Below are 19,391 nucleotides of genomic sequence, written 5' to 3'. Positions count from 1 at the left end.
ATTTATCATAAAAGTTATTGTTTTTGGGTTGACCCGGGTTCACTCATATGACCCGTGACCCGATCATTATACCGAGTCAACCACCAGGTCGGTTTAAAAACTATGCTTTGAAGTATCATCATACCACAATCTCAAATATATCAGGTGTCTTTCTTTCGACTGATCTGTCATTTAATTTATTTATTTTTCATGATTTTATTTATCAGGTTTAAAATCATGATAAATAATTTAATGTATATTGTAAAAAATAATTTTAAATTTATTTCATGATTTTAGATTATTTATCAGGTTTAAATAATTTATTTCATGATTTTAGATTATTTTAATGTATATTGTAAAAAATAATTTTTTAAAAATAAAAAAGTTATTTTGATATATTTTTAAATGAAAATCATTTTAAATTGATATCGCCATCATAATATCAAAAAGGCTTTTAGGGTGTATTTAAAAACGTGGTGAAAACCGTGTTTTTAAAAATTTTAAATTTTTTTATTTTAAATAAAAAAAATTATATTTTTATATTATTTTAATGTGTTAATATTAAAAATAAATAAAAATTATTTTAATATATTTTTAAATAAAAAACACTTTAAAGTATTATAGTACCACAATCTCAAATATATCGAGTGTCTTTCTTTCGACTGATCTGTCATTTAATTTATTTATTTTTCATAAATTGTTTTAAGGGTCCAATAAAACCCAGTCACATGTAGTCAATCAACTATTTTGAGAATATTATATTTCATATTGACGTTTTTGTTTTTATTTATTGCGTGCATTATGGTAAGAGTATTCATAAAAAAAATATTTTATAAAATTTACAAATAATATATTAAAAATTAAATTCATGACATGTCAAATCTAACTATGTTGGATATAACAACTACAACAAATATAAATATACAAATGTTGTGGGTTTGATAATTATAGTAGATCAAGGAGACTTCGATCTAGTTATAATAATAATAATAATAATTTTATCTTTAAAATTAAATTTATGATTTTTTTAAATAGTAATAATATTTTTTAAAAATTTTTATTAATAATTATATTAATAATAATATTAAACATGTCTTACCCAAGTTCTTATAGTTTCTAATTTTACCTTTCAAACTAAATTTATGATTTCTCTTTAATAATAATAATATTTTTTATAATAAGAAAATTAATAATAATAAAAATAATACATTTAATCATAATAATAATAATAAAACTCATGTTTTTTTAGAATGATTTTTTTTTTTAAGATCCAAGTAACTAAGATTTAACGTGCCCATCATACCCCAAGCTACTTGGTGGGTAAAGCATCTCCTGCCAAATCTAAGTAAAGATGGCTATTTACCTTTTTACAGCTTAGTTAATTTTCCTCGTGACATGTTAGGGTTAGGCAATGTAAATTACCATGTTCAAATTGAATTAGAATGATAAGATTTGATTAGATTATGTTTATCTTGGAATTGCAGAAGCATATGACCTCAAAATCCTGTAGCTAGTTTGAAAGACTTATAACCCTAGATCCCTTCTATATCACGTCCTAAATTTTGTTAATCTAGAGTCAAAGTCTACCTTTACCATAATCAAAGTGTTAATTAAGAAAAGTAAAGGGTGGTCAAGAATAAACAGTGAACTGTTTTGTACCTCCATTTTACACCGTTTAGCAATTTAGCATTTTAGCAAGATTCTAGGCAATTCAAAGAGGGAAAAAAAAAAAAGCAAACATGGCAGTCCATTTGGGAACGCGGTTGAAACCGTGTTTCCTCAAATTTTTTTAAAAAAAATTGTTAAAAATTATTTTTTATGTTTTCAGAACGTTTTGATATGTTAATCTCAAAAATAATTTTTAAAAGATAAAAAAAATCATTTTAATACATTTCTAAGCGAAAAATACTTTGAACCGCAACCGCTACTATAATCCCAAAAAGACCATGAGGGCAGCCAAAGATAAAAAGAAAACACACATTGTGAAGAAACCAATCAAGTAGAGAGCAAACCACAGCCGTAGAACTCTCTCACATAAACAAACTAAGAACCCCAGAAAAGCCTGTACAGTCCATCAAATACAAAAAAAAGATGAGAATGATTGGATGCACAAAGTAAAAGGAAAGGTGACCCATAAAGCACAAATAACATAATCAAAGCCCACACCAGCAATGAAGTTAATGAAAATAAGAAAAATAAAATCTTAAAGGGGTATAGCTCAACTGGTCAGGCTCTGGATTTGTTCTCCAGAAGTCACTAGTTCAAGTGCCACAAATCTCAGGATTTGGGCAGCATTTTCAGTTCGGTCCAGTTTTGGACCAAAATAAACAATCAAACCGAATTTATTTTTTTAGTTTTTGAACCGAACCAAAAATCGATTCAAATCGATTAATTTCGGTTCGATTCGTTTTTTCCCTTCCAAACTGGTTCAAAGCGAAATTATTTCAGTTAAGTTTTTTCTTAGCTTTTTATTGACCACATTTTTTAGCACTTTTATTTTTCAAACTGAACTAAAACATTTTCGGCACAAACACAATGCAAGGGAGGAACAAAACAAAAGAGTGTTTTTATAATTAAACTAATTGAATCCCCCATCTAACCCCTCAAAAGGGTAGATCCTGATAAATCATAGCCTCTACTCTTTCTTGGTGTAGGTTCGGACAGCAAGAGCCAAGCCAAAGATCAGGAGTGGCACGAGTAGCTGCAAGATCTTAATTAGAAACCCAGGCTTCTCGTCTTTAGGGTTTGTTCCTCCCAAACCTGGTGCTACGTAGAGGCGTTTCGTTGGAACTGTTGTTACATCTACCTCACCAATGACATACTTTTTCATCATCTCTCTAGCATCATTGTTGTGACCCACATCTTCAAAATCGTTTGTTGCATCTTTCCCTGTAAAATAAATGAGAAAGTTCATGCAAGTAACTCGGATTAGAAGTGGAATACTCAGAGAGATTGGACAAGAATCAGCAAAATTCAAGAAACCCAAAAGAATCCATTACTCGTCCTTTAGAGAAGAGGGAGAGACCCAAATTAACACAGGACTGAGAATGCATGGAGGAGAAGAAGACAGATTTGAGAGATGAGAGACAAAGAGCAGGGAGAGGGGGCGGCTAAAAATGCATTTAGGTTTAGGGTTAGACAAAACATACTATTTATACTTGTTTTTTTTTAAGTGTTGGCCTGATTGAACCGGTTCGGTTTGGTTCGGTTTAATCGGTTTCAGACTTTAGAAACTGAAATCGAACCGAACTGAACCTTTTTTGTGATTTTCTAATCGGTTAATTCGGTTTTTTTTCAATTTGTTTTTTTTTGTTATTTTTTTTCTGGTTTTCTCGATTTAATCAGTTATTCAGTTTTTTTGCTCACCCCTACGCAGGGCCACTGAAAGCTTATATAGTCGATAACTTCAAGGTCTCGAGGGATTGGTTGAGGTATGTGTAAGCTGACTCGAATACTCAAGGTTAAAAAAAAAATAAGAAAAATAAAGAACAAAAAGAAGAACAAAAACATGAGACAAAGAAAAAGGTTCACACAAGATAAAAATCCAAGAGAAAAAAAGTTTATATACCCAAATTTAAAATGCGCAATAAAGTCTTGGGCCACGAATATTACTATTAAAAAAAAAAACAAGAGGCCGAATGACCGAGAAAAAAACAAAGGTTGTCAAGTAATGGTGATTAGTTTTACTTTGGTTTGATTTATACCTAAAATTATTAACCAAATTATTTTTAAAAAATAATTAAAATCAAGATCAGTTTCAACGATAAATTTTGATTTGGTTTGATTAATTTATGTTAAGAATTGGAAAAACCTATGTTATTTTATGAGCTTTTTATAGGCTTTTGAAAGACTTGTAATTGATGTAAAAAACATATTTTAATTATCCAAATTTCCTTGCTGAAAACAAGTATATTAAATATTTAGCCCCTGATTATGGTATTTAACTACACTAAAACTCCATGTGTTTTATGGTTTGCTATTAAAGTCTGACCTAATTTAAATTGCAGTGTCAATTCTACATTCTTGCAGCCTTCCTAACATTTCTTCTATTTTGTTTGAGTCAGCAGGAGAATTTATATAACACACATAGCAAGTTCATAAAATCCAAGTGATGGGAAATGTGCAGATTTTATTGCTGTGATTAGAGATGTTGAGAGAAATGGCTGGAATTGCAAAATGAAATGTTAGGTTGAAATGTGAAGTGTGGCTGGAAATAATGATGGAAGTGGTTGGAATTTGACGAGGAAAAGGTCGACAATTTGGCATTTCTTGTAGTTAAAAATGGTAAAGGGAAATGTGATGTCTGTTGTTATTGGAAAAAGTGTGAGGAATTGCTATAATTTGTTGGTGGCTGTGGTTGGAATTGATGAGAGTGATGTTTATTGTTGTTGTAAAAGGTGTGGGAGATGGCTAAATTTGTTGGTGAAATTGGCTGGTATTGGTGGCTGTGGTTGGAATTAATGTTATAAATAATATTATTTTTATTGTTATTGATATTATTAATAAATTTGAAAAACAAATATTATTACTATTGTAAAAGAACCATAGATTTTATTTGAAGAATAAAATTAAAAATTATTATTATTATTATTATTAAATTTGAAAAACAATATTATTACTGTTGAAAAACAACCATAGATTTGATATGAAGGGTAAAAATAAAAATAAAAATTATTATTACTATTACTATTAATAATAATAATAATAATAACAACAACTTGGATCTGGCATTCCGGCTAGGTCCACGACTCTTGAGTTTGGCATGGCTGCTAGACTTAAGTTGCCTAGACCTAGCGGGTTGCCAGGTTGAACTTGAATACTAAAACCTTCACAAATTTAACTTCCAACTGTCATTACAATAACAATTTATATTATTTACGAATCGATCGGCAACAACACGCAGACCATCTATCCAATATCATTATCATATCAACTCAAAATTGCTCATTATCAAAAGCAAACAAAACCGTGTCGGATTCCTATTCGTATAATACAATTACAAATATACACCTTCAGTTTTATCCTTTTTCCTCGTTGTTAACTACGGCTTTCCTCTTCGTATACTACAATTACAAATTAATATTTTGTATTTTTTTCTTGTTCTATAATTTATTGATATAAATATCGATTTAGCATGCTTATTACATTCATTGTTTAATTATATTTATTTTTATATCTTAAGATTTAATGCAATTTTTTTTCATAAATATTACATGACATGTGCAAAGGCGCTTTAATCCTTGCTTATAGCCTTCCTCGAACCTTTACTGACAGATTTTTTCATCCATGTATCCTTCAGTAAGCACCGACATAAAATTTTGATTGGTATATACCGAGAGAATGATAAAGAGTATTACAGTGAGATTCAAAATGGCAAATCATACGGTGACGTGATATTTTTACCTACAAAATAATCGACGGAGTAACTGACGGAATAATTCCACTGATATTTAAGTAACTTGAGTCTGGAAGGGAATGTCATACTTAAGGAACATGAGTCTTATCATCATCATCATCATCATCATTATTATAATTCTTATTCTTATTCTTATTCTTATTCTTATTAATATTATTAAATTTTTTAAAAAATATTATTACTATTAAATAAAAATCATAAATTTCATTTAAAGGGTAAAATTAAAAACTATAAGAACTTGGGTCAGACGTGTTTAATAATATTATTAATATTATAAATAATTTTTTTATTAATATTATTAATAAATTTGAAAAAAAAATTACCACTATTGTAAAACAAAACATAGATTTTATTTGAAGGGTAAAATTAAAAATTATTATTATTATTATTATTATTAATAATAAATTTGAAAAAAAATATTATTACTATTCAAAAACAACCATAAATTTGATTTGAGAGATAAAATTATTATTATTGTTATTAATAACTTGGGTCTGACATTTCAGCCAAGTCCAGGCTCTTAAGTCTGACGTGGCTACCAGACCCAAGTCATATGGATTTAACGGGTTGCCAAGTTAAACTTGAATATTAAAACATTCACAAATCTAATTTTCAACTGATATTATAATAATAATTTATATTATTTACGAATCAGTTCGTAGCAACACCCATACCATTTATCTAGTATCGTTATCATATCAACTCAAAATTGCTGATTACCAAAAGCAAACAAAACGGCGTCGGATTCCTATTCATAAAATACAATTACAAATATACACCTTAAGGTATATTCTTTTTTCCTCGTTGTCAACCATGACTTTCCTCTTCGTATGCTACAATTACAAATTAATATTTTGTATTTCTTTTGTTATTCTATAATTTATTTATATAAATATCAATTTAGCATGCTTATTACACTCATTGTTTAATTATATTTATTTTTATGTCTTAAGATTTAATGCATTTTTTCCCATAAATATTACATGAAATATGCAAACAAGCAATATTTAAAACAATGACTTCCTGGTATAGTTTTGAAATTTGGTCAAATCTAGGAAGTTGATTAGATTATGTTAATTCAATGAAAAAACTCAAAATTTATTTTAATATTATATTATTTTAATTGTTTTAAAAATTTAATATAAACTTAAACTATCTCGATCACTTTTATGAAGGATTTAAGCCTGTTGTCCTGTAAATATGTTTGTTATTGTAGTGTAAAATATTTTTTGAATATATTTTTTATTTAAAAATATATTAAAATATATTTTTTAAAATTTTAACATCAGTATAATAAAAATAAAAAAAATTAATTTAATATTTTTTACATCAAATACAGTTTAAAAAAATACAAAACAAATAATTATTACACCCGAGATGTTCATGGGCTTCGGTACATGTCACGTTATTAAAACCGAAAAAACAACACAATCACCGCCGGCTCATTGTAAACTAAATGGCCACCTGTCTCACCATCTGCCACATGGCATTCCAAAAAAAAAAAAACTAGTAGGCCCCACTATCAACCCCCGACAATTCGCTCTCCTACAAACCTAACCTAACAAATACCCATTTCTCCCTCCAAAAAAAGGCTCTCGTTTCGCCGTCGACATATTCGGCGAAATTAATTTATTCCCCTATTTATTATTTAATTTTAACCAACCTATCCGTTACATATTTTAATTCATCTTCCGCGAGGTTGATGCACTTATTATATCCACCCGATCTACATCGTGATCCGTGTCAACGAAAAAATTAACCTCTAGGCTCTAACTAACAGGTACTTGCTTAGTCAATACATTATACTGCATTCCATTTTTTCTCCCTAATTTCAGTCAAATCCTCTCTCGTGATTTTATTTTCTAGGCTTTCTGATGTTTTTATTGAAATGCGAAGGTTTTTATCAGGTGTGACTATCTGTAGGCAAAGTTGTTGATGCGGTTATCAGTTTGATTTGATCGAGTGAAATTCATCTGTTTGAATCAATTTCCGTATACTGAGATGTCGGGTCCACTGGATCGATTCGCCAGACCTTGTAAGTTTTTTTTTTTCATTTTGATTTTGTTGACTGGTTTTAGGGTTTCTCTGGAAGCTTCTTACCGTTAAGTGTTTTTTTTCATTACATTTTTTTTGTGTTGATCGTAACAATTTAGCTTAATTTTCACTGTTTATGTTTTTAATTCAAATGGTTTTAATTATGGTTTTTCGTTTGTTGTCACTTCAGCTTAATTTTTTATATTTTCCTTTGGCTTTAAGTTGTAATTTTTTTACTGGTAAACATTATTTTTTTTTGTAGTTTTTATTTTTTTTAATTGAGTTTTATAACTTTACTGTACTGGAATTAAAATTGACGCCATCGATTTTGATATGGCATAAAAAAGATCTTTTTCTTTATATTTGTGTGGTAGGTTTTGAGGGGTTTTCTGGAAATGATGAGCGGAGAGAGAGGAAATCTGATTTTGAGAACTCTGAGGATGAGAGGAGAACGAGAATTGGGTCGCTGAAAAAGAAAGCCCTTAATGCATCTTCCAAGTTCAAGCATTCTCTGAAGAAGAAAAGCAATAGGAGAAAGAGTGATGGAAGGGTTAGCTCTGTTTCGATTGAGGATGTCCGAGATGTTGAGGAATTACAGGCCGTCGATCAATTTAGACAGGCTTTGGTGATGGATGAGTTATTGCCAGAAAAACATGATGATTATCATATGATGTTGAGGTAATCTGTTGTGATCCTACCCGTAATGAATTCTGTGCTTTTTTGAGTCTCTTATGTTGTTTCTATGGCTGATAAATGATAAAGGCTGATAACCTTACATGATTTATGCCCTTCAGGTTCTTGAAAGCAAGGAAATTTGACATTGAAAGGGCAAAGCACATGTGGGCTGATATGCTTCAATGGAGAAAGGAATTTGGTACTGACACCATTATGGAGGTAACCATGTTATTTGACAATTTGCTTGAAATGGCTTTGCTATTTGACATTTTTCCCTTTTCACCAAAATTTTCCATGCATGTCTCAGGATTTTGAATTTAAAGAGTTGGATGAAGTTTTGAAGTATTATCCTCATGGTAATCATGGCGTGGATAAAGAGGGGAGACCTATTTATATAGAAAGATTGGGAAAAGTTGAGCCTAACAAACTTATGCATGTTACGACTATGGACCGGTACGTGAGGTACCATGTGCGGGAGTTTGAGAAAAGCTTTGCAATTAAGTTTCCAGCTTGTACTATTGCTGCAAAGAGGCATATAGATTCAAGCACAACTATTTTAGATGTTCAAGGCGTGGTATGTCACTTGTAACATTGCAGCGCATGTTTATCAAGATTTCAACCATTAATTTCTTCTTTTCATTGTAAATCATTTAGGGACTCAAGAACTTTAACAAGTCAGCACGGGATCTCATTATGCGCCTTCAGAAGATTGATGGTGACAATTACCCTGAGGTTTGTAATATAGTTTTTGTTGTTTTGATTAATTCCTCGTGTGAAGTGTTATCTTTATTGGGTACTTGAAGCTGGATTTCTTGCATTTCATTTATTGATGCAGACACTCCATCAAATGTTCATTATCAACGCTGGTCCTGGATTTAGGCTGTTGTGGAACACTATAAAGACTTTTCTAGATCCCAAAACGACATCCAAGATTCACGTATGTTAAGATTTCTAGCTCCTATATATTGTACTTTCCTGATATCTGCTTGCTATAATTTTTTAATTCCATGTTTTTGTTTTTTGGAACCTATTAGGTTCTTGGAAACAAGTACCAGACCAAATTGCTTGAGATAATTGATGCCAGGTAAAATGAGTTGGAATTAACTGTATAATACATATCTGTTTTGTAACTTCTCTGCATGATTCTCATTCAACCTTTTATTTTGAAATTCTTGATATTTTATAATACAAATGTTTTGTGTTCTCACTTACCAGAACTCTGCAATTTTTGCAGTGAATTGCCGGAATTTCTGGGTGGTACTTGCACATGTGCTTGTCAGGGGGGTTGCCTTCAGTCTGATAAGGGACCATGGAAAAACCCTGAAATATTGAAGGTCATTTACTGGACTTTAATATATGTGATGTGCAAGCTGTTATAGTTTTTAAGATCATTCTGCCACCCACGGGGGTGTATATACTAATTTGTGTTAAATGAACACACACAAAAATAAAAAAGAATTTTGATCACTTTTATGTTGTTGCAGATGGTTCTTAATGGCGAACCACGTCGAGCCAGACAGGTTGTAAAAGTGCTAAACAGCGAAGGCAAGGTTATCGCTTATGCAAAGCCACGGTATCCAATGGTAAGATTTTCTCTATCTTCATCTTTGATATTGACGCATGTGTATCTTGTTTTACGTAACTTTAGCACGTTGCTTTGTATCATGAAGCAGTTTAAAGGTAGTGATACATCCACTGCGGAATCAGGATCTGAAGCTGAAGATATCGCATCCCCTAAAACATTGAAAAGTTACTCCCATCTTCGACTGACTCCTGTTCGTGAAGAGGTAGGTTTATTATTCTGGAATTTGTTATGTGCTATTTTGAGGCGCTGCTATTGGAATATTGTTTTTAATGATAGTTATTTTGCATGGTCAAATGAATGATGAAGTGACATGGGCATGGGGGTTGAATTCTGTTTTAAAATGTTTGTTTTTCTTATTTATTCTAGTAATTTCTCTCTATATTTCCCTGGGAACATCCCCTGCACTCTCTTAAATATTTCTGCGTGGGTTAGTTGCAAAGTGAAAACGCATGTGCTCAAAATGAGACCTGGATGTAGTGACAATTTTCACTTATACCATCTAAAGTAAGTAACCGAGTGTGGTATCTACCAAATTGATCAAGTGTTGAGGCTTGATCTTCTCTTATTTATTTATGTTAATTTTCTTTGTTGAATTGTCAGGCTAGGGTAGTCGGAAAGGCCGGATATGGTGGTAGCTTCCCAGGGTACGATGAATACGTACCTATGGTTGACAAAGCTGTTGATGCTGGATGGAAAAATCCAGCAGCCATCCAGAGGCCTGTTTCCAAAGGTCAGCAATTATATTCTATTGTTCACTGTATCATGTTTATTTCTCTCTGCTATGTTCTTGTCTGCAGCCTCTGCTAAGTATGTTGCTTACAATGCTGTCACCTCATCTAATTGTATGAGAGCAGGACGCCCGTGAATCATTTACTCACATGGATTTTGACACGAGTACAAATGTACAATGCACAATCCTCTCCCTTTTTACATTTTGATAGTTTAGCACTGACTTAAAGTACATGTCATTTGAAATAGGTCATTAGGGTTTCTTAAAATTGTTGCATGTTTTTTAGAAAGAACAAGGTTGAATCAACCACCCATTTAAAGAAGGGCTTAGATGGCATCATAGAATGGCCATTTTGATTTAGGTTTCTGCTTTATGCCTTCGGCATTTGACCTCTTTAGTTGTGGTTGCTGGCAACTCTTTGCATCTGCCACCAAATATTGGAGTTTTCTGTTCTTTGTTCAAGCAGAAGTAAAAAAAAAATCCATCTGTGCTTAGTAAATGTTTCACAGTGATGCAACCGATGCAAGGAATCAACGCAAGTGTAATTTTTTTCTATTTTAGTCTTTGCTGTGTTTAATATGATCCATGTATGTTTATTTGATTTAATGCATTCCCAGTTGTGCCTAGTAAATGTCTCCCACTGATGCAACAGATGCAGTGACTCAACTTTTGTGATGTTTTGATTTCAGCCTTTTCTGTTGTGTAGTTTTGATTTTAGTCTTTCCTGTGTTTAATGTGCTCCATATAACACATTTATTTGATTTAATGCACTATATTTTTATCCATATCTCTTATTTAGTAGATCGTGAAATTTGAAATTTCTGATGCAGCAACAATCACCCTGCCCAACACTGAAAAGACTCCAGAAGGTGTTCGTGTTCGAATTTTCATAGCAGTTATGGCTTTCTTCATGACACTTCTCACTCTCTTTCGCTCACTGGCATTCCAAGTAACCAAAAGGCTTCCCGGCACCTTATCTGATTGTGATCAGAGTTCTCCTGAACTTGCCCTTGATGCAACTCAAAAAGAGGAGTGCCGTCCCCCTTCACCAACTGCTGCTTTCACTGAGACAGACCTCTCCTCTGTATTGAAAAGGCTAGGTGAGCTTGAGGAGAAAGTTGATATACTTCAAGCAAAGCCATCAGTGATGCCTTACGAGAAAGAGGAATTACTGAATGCTGCTGTTTGTCGTGTGGATGCTTTGGAAGCAGAGCTAATTGCAACTAAAAAGGTTTGATCGCTCTTTAGGCCAGAATTTCATTTTTACTAGCAGAAACATTGTTTTCATTACTGCTCTTTTTCCATCAGGCAATCGTGTTGTTTAATACCAAATCTGTGAGCTTGCATTCAAGAAACTTTTGCATGTAACATGTGATGGTGTTTTGGTAATGTTTTTGTTTTTTGCCATCTGCCACCACTATGTGATGATTCTCTTAGCAATATCAGAAGCAATTCCACTCGTTTTCTGTTTGTTGCTTTGAAGAGTAGTGTTCAAGTTCTTGTTTTCACATGCATATGCACATCTCCATGATCTCACTGCATACCATTCGGTGCCTTACCTCTGTATGGCTTGGACAATTTATATTGTTGAGGCCAGTTTATCTATGACATGCAAACTCTAATAGCTAATTAGCTTCTTTGAATAGTTGACATGCAAACTCTAATAGCTAATTAGCTTCTTTGAATAGTTTACGTAATGTCAGCAGGGGGCTTTCGTGGCAAAATTTTTGAATTACTTCACAAATGTACATATTTTAGTCTACATGCATTTATTTTGTTTTAACTCGTTCTTCTGATTCGCATCTAATCCACGTTATCATTGGGTGTCTTCTGCTACCTGAGCAGGCTCTATATGAAGCTTTAATGAGGCAGGAAGAATTGCTAGCATACATAGACAGTCAGGAGGAGGCCAAGTTCCACCGGGTAGGGAGACAGATCTCTGTTTTATTTGTATATGGGAAATATTTTTTTGCTTAACTACGTGGCTAACTTTGTTCTTCCTGCATATCAGAAAAAGAAGTTCTGCTGGTAAGCTTTTTTGCCAAGGGAGAATGAGACATCATGATTGCGCTCTTGTCCGGTACTTAAATCTGTTATTTCTATACGAGTGTCTGACATTCGATCGCAAATGTTGTCTCTCTGGGATATGATTTCAAAATTAATGTAATTTTCTGTCGCCGAGTGTAGAATCAGACCTTGCTGCGAGGAAGTTCGCATGAGCAATTTGTCTTCTAAAATCATGTTTGGGACCTGTGTGTGATATAGTCATTGACTTCAACGTATCTTTTTCCAATCTCGATCTCCGAAGACAATACTACATATTAGATCTGACATATTTAATCTTCATTCATGTTTTATCTTTAGTATCATATATTTCTGTGAAGACAAAATAGGCTTGGTGTTCAAGCTAACTCCTATTTTTTTCAAAGAAGTTGAATTATTTTTATTGGTCTGCGACTCTAAAGGTAAATTTTGGTATAATGACAGAAATATAGAATTTATTTATTTTTCATTTAAAGTTAAAACTTTAATTAATCTCAACCCTTGCATTGCCCTGAACATCCGTGTGGTAATGAGGTAAAATGTATATCAATCCTACCACAGAATGCTCTCATCACACTGAAAGGGTCGGTGTTTGTATAATTTACAGAATCACGAGGATGATTTTATAATAACCATATAATATACATGGACTTTGAGTTGGTGTTATAAAAAGCAAACAAGGTCTGAAGACTGAAAACACTCAGGTATTATGGGGCTAGAAATCTCTGCGGCCACCATCGTAAGTGCAGTGTCTATCTATTGCCTCATCAGCATGAACTCTTGATTCAAAATCCAAAAATCTGGAAGTATGAACAGACATTAAATTAGAAAAATGCATGCATGAATCAGCTTTGCTAAGCAATATTAGAGATGTGTAGACTTACACTCTTTTTCTTCTTTTTCTTTTCGATGTAGGCTAGGAGTTCCTGCTGTTTTGCAACGGCATCCTCAAGTGCCTGTACAAGAAAAAACATAACGAAAGAAATCAGCTCGAACATTACACAAGGCTGATATTTTCATACAGGCAACAGCTCCGGATAAAATGAAAGAAAATCGAGTAGGTACCGTCTTGACCATTGATAGCTCTTGCTCTAGGGAATCTGCTCGCTTGATCGCAGCATTCAGCATTTCCTCTTTCTCAGCGGGCATGGCTTGAGGTTTTGAACTGAGAACACACAGCTTCTCTTCCATTTCAGCCATGCGCAACATGATGTTCTTGTATTCAGAAGTAGAGATGGATGGTGCTGCCAGCACGTGGCTTTTAGCCATCTCATCAGCGTAGTAGACTTGACTGCCATAAGCAGCAACCTCAGCAAGTTTCCTAGGCATGTTGCGTGATATGCGAACCATGGTGACAATTCCCATCACAACAGTCAGTATCCCATTTAATATCTGAGTGCTCCCTCCTTGAGCCTTGCAAGCACCATGCACTGGGGGGCATTCTGTGGCATTGATAGGTAGCAAAAGTCTGTTCATATGAATTCTAGAAATAATCCAAAAGTTTGGCACTGCCTTGAAACTTTCCCTTCTCTATTTCAAAATATGAACGACTTAAAAGAAGTGTTAAAATCATAAGATTTCCAAACGAAGGATTCCTGTGGTTTTGATAAGGCTAAACTTTGATGAGAATCACCGATTTTACGAGAGGTATGCGACATATGGACGGATTATGTACCTTTAGAGAGCCCATCTCTATTATTCAATGGTGTAGGCCAAGCAGTATCGATGGTCCTTTTCACCATTGGAATGGAGTTCTCATAGTCTTGGTCGCTACTGCACCTCTTGCTCAAGGGAGACTGCAATATAAAGAGAACATCAGAAATGAAGATATGATACCAAGGAATCCCAACGATCGGACTCAAATCCTTATAGCTTACTTCAGGAACTGGAGAAAGAATTGCATGTTCTACATGATTCTTTGGATGGCCATAATCAGCAGCATCAACAGTTACTTCTTTGCTGAAAGAAATGTTTTTCTTCGTGTTGCCAGACAACAAAGAAAATGTTAAGCAATCGATCAATGGCTTAAAATCTGGTGTCTATGATGCGAGTAGAGGTCACAAGATTATGAATACCTTTATGCATGGCTGATCATCCTCGGAGATTCCCTTCTCATGAATTCCTGAAAATGTTTTCCTGTGGCATTTGGCTTCACCATTGTGAACCATCTGGGTCATCAAAATGAAAGAAAAATACGTGATTTATCATTTGTATTATAAAATGCTCGGCAAGCGAAGAATTGGTAATCAACAGAAAAATCATAAGTTGCAGCAATTGTACCTTTAAGATGTCGGGATCATTCCATGGACCCTTATCAGAACGCATACAACCACCCTTGTCGGCACAGGTGCAGGTACCACCAAAAATCTCCGGCAACTCACTGGTTAAAGTCCAGAAAAAAAGAGGGCACCTTCAGTTTCAGAAGTGGAGTGCAAAAGGCATTGGAAAAGTGAAGTTTCATGTCATCAACAATGAACTTACCTAGCATCAATTGCTTCAAGCAACTTGCTCTGGTATTTGTTACCCAGAAACTGATAAAAAAATAGTGGCAACAAATTAGTGACACTACAACGATGGATTAGTTTGGAGATTTATAGAATTTCGTTTTTTTTTTAATATTTGAGATCAATAGGTGAATGCTTACATGGATTTTTTGGGCAGTCTTGGGGTCAATGAACTGTTTAACAGTGCTCCACAAAAGCCTGAATCCAGGACCACCATTGATGATGAACATCCGATTTAAGGTCTACAATAATCAGGAAATTCGAATAGCATTAGCTGAAACGAGAACCATTTATTCATCTAATGAAAGACAACAAGCAGAAAATAAATTTAAAACAATTAAACTGATTACCTCAGGGTAATTGTCACCATCAATCTTTGAAATGCGGCCAATAAGTTCCCTTGCAGTTTTGGTGAATTGCTTAAGCCCCTGACCATGAACTTTTTTGTCAGCGTTCTTCAAATAGTGTAACAAGCAAACATAATGCAATTCAATATCTTATGTCTGTCTATTTAGTAGCAGCAGCAGTCCTCACTCACCACTCCTTGCACATCCAAAATAGTGGTGCTCTGATCAATGTGTTTCTTTGCTGCGATTGAACAGGCCGGAAACTTGACATTGAAGGTTTTCTCAAACTCCTGTACATGGTATTTCATATACCGATCCAATGTCGTGACCTGTATAAGCTTGTTAGCGTCAATCTCACCCAGTCTTTCAATGTAAACTGGTCTTCCTTCCTTGTCAATTCCATGATATCCTTGTGGATAGTGTTTCAAGACTTCATCGATTTCCTTGAACTCAAAGTCCTGAAAGAACCCAAAAGCACAGAAATTCATTAACTACCATACTGCATGGTGACACATTCTTAATCTTTTATGTAAATAAGTAGGTTACCTCCATGATTGTGTCAGCACCGAATTCCTTCCTCCAACTGAGCATATCAGACCACATTTGCTTTGCTTTCTCAATATCAAATTTCCTGGCCCTTAAAAATCTGTATCATGAGACAACATGTGATCTACCCAAGCAGTTAGATCAAGTCAAAGAAGTATTTTTCATGAAAGCTGAGCATGCCATTCTAAACATTAACGACAGAAAAATGAAAAGTAACCTTAGCATCATATGGTGATCATCATGCTTAGAGGGTAGTAGTTCATCCAAAATAAGTGCTTGGCGAAACGCATCCACTGCCTGTAATTCCTCAGCATTAAGGTTATCTTCAATTGCAATAGACATTACTCTACTGTGTCTCCGGCCTCTCTTTGTCAAAGAATTCCTGAACTTGTTCGAGGCACTAATTGCCTTCTTTTTCAATGATCCAAGCTTGGTCTTCCTATCATCCTCGGAATATTCAGCGTCGGATTTCTCAAGACCTGTTTAAATCATAGATAATGAAATGCACGAACTTCGAAACTTTTAATGGAACTACTTTCACAGGCATATTTCAAACTAACTCATTATAAAGAAAGAAGTTGTTCAGCAGAGGAATGTGTTATTTTCCTTCCTGCATACTTCCTTTCCAAAGATTCAATAGACCATCGCGTGCATATTTTCATGTTCCAAAGTTTCAATAAACCATTGCATGCATATTTTCATGACTGTCAAAGAACCAAAAGAATGGCCTATCTTATGAGCACTAATCCATATTTCCTTATCTATTAGAATTCCCATTTCAAGATGTGAACATAACAAGAAAAGAGATAAAATGAAGGTGGAAAAAGTATCTTTCCTTTTGTTTCCCAAATCATGAAAAACGAGAACCCAGAATTCGAGAGTGCGAAAATGGTATGTTATTCGAAAACTGAAAAAGCACTGGCTTTGTACTACACTTGTATATATGTTAAACAGGAAGGCAAGAATCACAAAACGATTGAACAAGAATAACCCTTCAAATAAAATCGAAGTTTTAGAGCACTTACCCCCTTTGATATCTCGATCAAGCGGTCCAGACATAGTATCAGCCATGGCTAAATTTTGCAATGGTGGTGACCTATTTGTGATTTCCGTAGTACCAGGAGAATCAAGCACTTCGTAAATTATGGCCCTCGCGAAGAATATTGTCAGGCCTACAACCATGTCAAAAGGAAGAAAAAAAATTCAGCAAGGAGACGGATCCGATGCAACAGAAAGTACTTAAATTTTTTTTTTCCCAACCTGTAAATCCTAGCAATCAAAGGGCTCTGAAAACATATGCATCATTTTAGGCTTATAATTGGCAAGTGTAGCGAGGGAGATCAAAACGTTCGAAAATGAACATTAAGAAATAATAGGAAACTAATTCAATGAAAATCATATTAATTACTTTCAGACAAATTAAGAAGCCCAGAAATATTAGGAAGGGAAATAATAGCAGGAAATTGAGAAATGATTAAGGTAAAAAGTCCACGACATTATGCACATCTTGTAATCGTATGCAATTACAGGTGCTTAATGGTCCTATAAGGACACCGCATCAGTATGTTCTTATTTTTGTGTCTGGATGTTGACCTGAAGATACCACTTAACCATAAAACCTTCCTGATGGCCTTGCTACACAGGGACGTTAAAAGTTTAACAATTAGAATCAAACCCATACGTGTATGTATTCCAGAGACACAAAATTAATGAAGCAGGAGCATTATCCATGAGAAGAGCACACATCGCTCAATCCATGCAAATGAAAGAGCTAATTCCCAAAAAGGGTTGGTATACAATATCAAAAAGTGCAAGGTCTTGAAGCTGGAACAAGGTTCTTCAAATGAAGATGGAAGAGAAAGGAAAAAAAGAGGAAAAGGAAATTACCTTTTGGCAAGACTGAAGGGAAAGAACCCGAAGGGTGAAAATAAGAGGGATATTTAACACCCGTATCAGTCTCTCACATAGGTGGTGCTAATTATAAATTGGACAGCGAAGATGATATTGACAGAATTAGAAATCAAGAAATATATAGCTTGTTATGATCATGTCTTCTATTGACATGGTCTCATCTAACATCTGTCGGCAGTATCAATCTCTCAGTTAAGATAAGAGAGATACAAGCAAATCCCTTCAATCTTGGTTTAACTGACTTCGCATAACGTAGTCTTCTCCTTTTTGCCGGCAAGATTTCCTCCTCCTTTTTTAGATGGTACTCTAATAACATTAATTCATTACAAACCAATTTCATCAAAATCTCACGAATTGAATAATTCCACTCCCTTGTAGATCTCATAAATCTGGTGGTTGGCATTTAATGGGAAGAATGTTTTTAGTAAATTTTCTTTTTCTTTTTTCAGCATTGTTCCTATATACTTACTCATCTATCTTCAGCTAATCTTTTCCGTTTGCTGCTGCTCTCTGCTAGTGTGATATTTGGTTGTATCCTTTATTCGATCCAGATACCCTTAAGACATCTGTTACTGATCGTAGTTTGCGCGCAACTACTACGAGCAGTCACCGTAAATTCTCATTTCATGTCTCTGTCTAATGTGTGATATGATAAGGCTGGTAAGCTTACTAGGAGCGGTGGATATACATGGTTGAAGATGGATGATTCAGTCCATGTGCTTGCTGATATTTAGCGATCATAATCACACAAGCTTTTCGACATTTTACAGTTAATTGCATAGAGTTTGTGGTGGTCTGAGTTGGGAAGCAGAAGTCAATTGCTTGTTTGTGGAGCTCCACTAATTGATTAAAAAAAAAAACCTGCAATTGAAGATTGCAACCACTTCATTATTGCTCTGATGGGTCCATGAAGAAGACCGGGCCTTCTATATAAAAAGAAATCTTGAAATGATATCAAGTCACTTCCTTCTCCGATTATCGCCAAGAAAAAAAGAAGAAGAAAGAGTCAAATACTCCCCTGCTAGGTTTTGTAAGAGAAGGAAATTGAAAAAAAATACTGAGTCTGCTCTTTGTTCCCAACTTCCCATGCACAACTTACTATTAATTAAAATATTCTAATTATTATGCTGCCTCTTGTCACTTAATCTTTTAACTTGGTTTTGAGAGCGGGTTCATCTTTTCATCATTATATAAACGGGTTGCGTGGAGTTATTTTTATAATTGAGCTTTTAATTCAACAGTTAAATTTTTTATAATTGAGCTTTTAATTCAACAGTTAAATCACTCATTAATTTAACCCTTTAATTAAATAATTCAATGTCTACTGCATAAATATATTTTTGTATTTTTTTTAAAATAGTATAACCTTAAAGACAAAACCAACTAGACTCTTGTTTAAGATTTTTTTATCATTTTTTTTGTTTTTATTATAAATTTCAAGGATTCCAACGAGTATTGTTAAAAATTACATTTATTAAATATAATTAAAAAAACTTAATGGCATGCACCATCATATGGATAGCCTCGCGTCGTTCTCGCAGCGTGTGAGAGGTTGTCCAGCCACCAAGCACTGTATTTCAGGACAATGTTTAGAAGGTCTCAGCGTCCTCAACACCATGAG

General features: G+C 33.9%; 2 protein-coding genes across 9 annotated transcripts; one reads left to right on the top strand and one right to left on the bottom strand.

Annotated features, from left to right (window-relative positions):
- The first annotated feature begins 6,960 nt into the window (after positions 1-6,960).
- LOC7470004 (phosphatidylinositol/phosphatidylcholine transfer protein SFH8) lies at positions 6,961-12,765 on the top strand. 5 transcript variants are annotated; one of them, XM_024599469.2, is made up of 15 exons: positions 6,961-7,175; positions 7,303-7,430; positions 7,804-8,107; positions 8,224-8,323; positions 8,412-8,678; positions 8,759-8,836; positions 8,940-9,041; positions 9,139-9,188; positions 9,339-9,438; positions 9,589-9,687; positions 9,775-9,891; positions 10,290-10,419; positions 11,250-11,650; positions 12,265-12,342; positions 12,431-12,765. In XM_024599469.2, the coding sequence occupies exons 2-15, from the start codon at positions 7,397-7,399 to the stop codon at positions 12,449-12,451; spliced, it is 1,881 nt and encodes a 626-aa protein (XP_024455237.1). In that variant the 5' UTR covers positions 6,961-7,175; positions 7,303-7,396; the 3' UTR covers positions 12,452-12,765. The 5 variants fall into 5 exon arrangements, with proteins under 5 accessions (XP_024455237.1, XP_006384514.1, XP_024455235.1 ...); XM_006384452.3 differs by having other exon boundaries at positions 7,292-7,430; positions 9,778-9,891; XM_024599467.2 differs by having other exon boundaries at positions 7,292-7,430.
- Positions 12,766-12,900: 135 nt separating this feature from the next.
- Positions 12,901-18,123, bottom strand: LOC7461233 (phosphatidylinositol/phosphatidylcholine transfer protein SFH3). Of its 4 annotated transcripts, XM_052452116.1 has the most exons (15): positions 17,120-17,264; positions 16,885-17,031; positions 16,077-16,338; positions 15,860-15,959; positions 15,505-15,771; positions 15,317-15,394; positions 15,107-15,208; positions 14,944-14,993; positions 14,743-14,842; positions 14,538-14,630; positions 14,340-14,438; positions 14,138-14,258; positions 13,528-13,904; positions 13,347-13,418; positions 12,901-13,262 (listed from the first exon to the last, which is right to left on the bottom strand). In XM_052452116.1, exons 2-15 carry the CDS (start codon positions 16,928-16,930, stop codon positions 13,248-13,250), a joined length of 1,782 nt encoding a protein of 593 aa, XP_052308076.1. In that variant the 5' UTR covers positions 16,931-17,031; positions 17,120-17,264; the 3' UTR covers positions 12,901-13,247. The 4 variants fall into 4 exon arrangements, 1 of the variants encoding a protein (XP_052308076.1); XR_002981383.2 differs by lacking the exon at positions 17,120-17,264 and adding an exon at positions 17,747-18,123 and having other exon boundaries at positions 13,347-13,904; XR_002981385.2 differs by lacking the exon at positions 17,120-17,264 and adding an exon at positions 17,541-17,695 and having other exon boundaries at positions 13,347-13,904.
- Positions 18,124-19,391: the final 1,268 nt, after the last annotated feature.

The sequence above is a fragment of the Populus trichocarpa genome, chromosome 4 (assembly GCF_000002775.5).
Source record: "Populus trichocarpa isolate Nisqually-1 chromosome 4, P.trichocarpa_v4.1, whole genome shotgun sequence".
NCBI classification, from domain to species: Eukaryota; Viridiplantae; Streptophyta; class Magnoliopsida; order Malpighiales; family Salicaceae; genus Populus; species Populus trichocarpa.
This window is presented reverse-complemented; position numbering and strand designations above follow the sequence as displayed.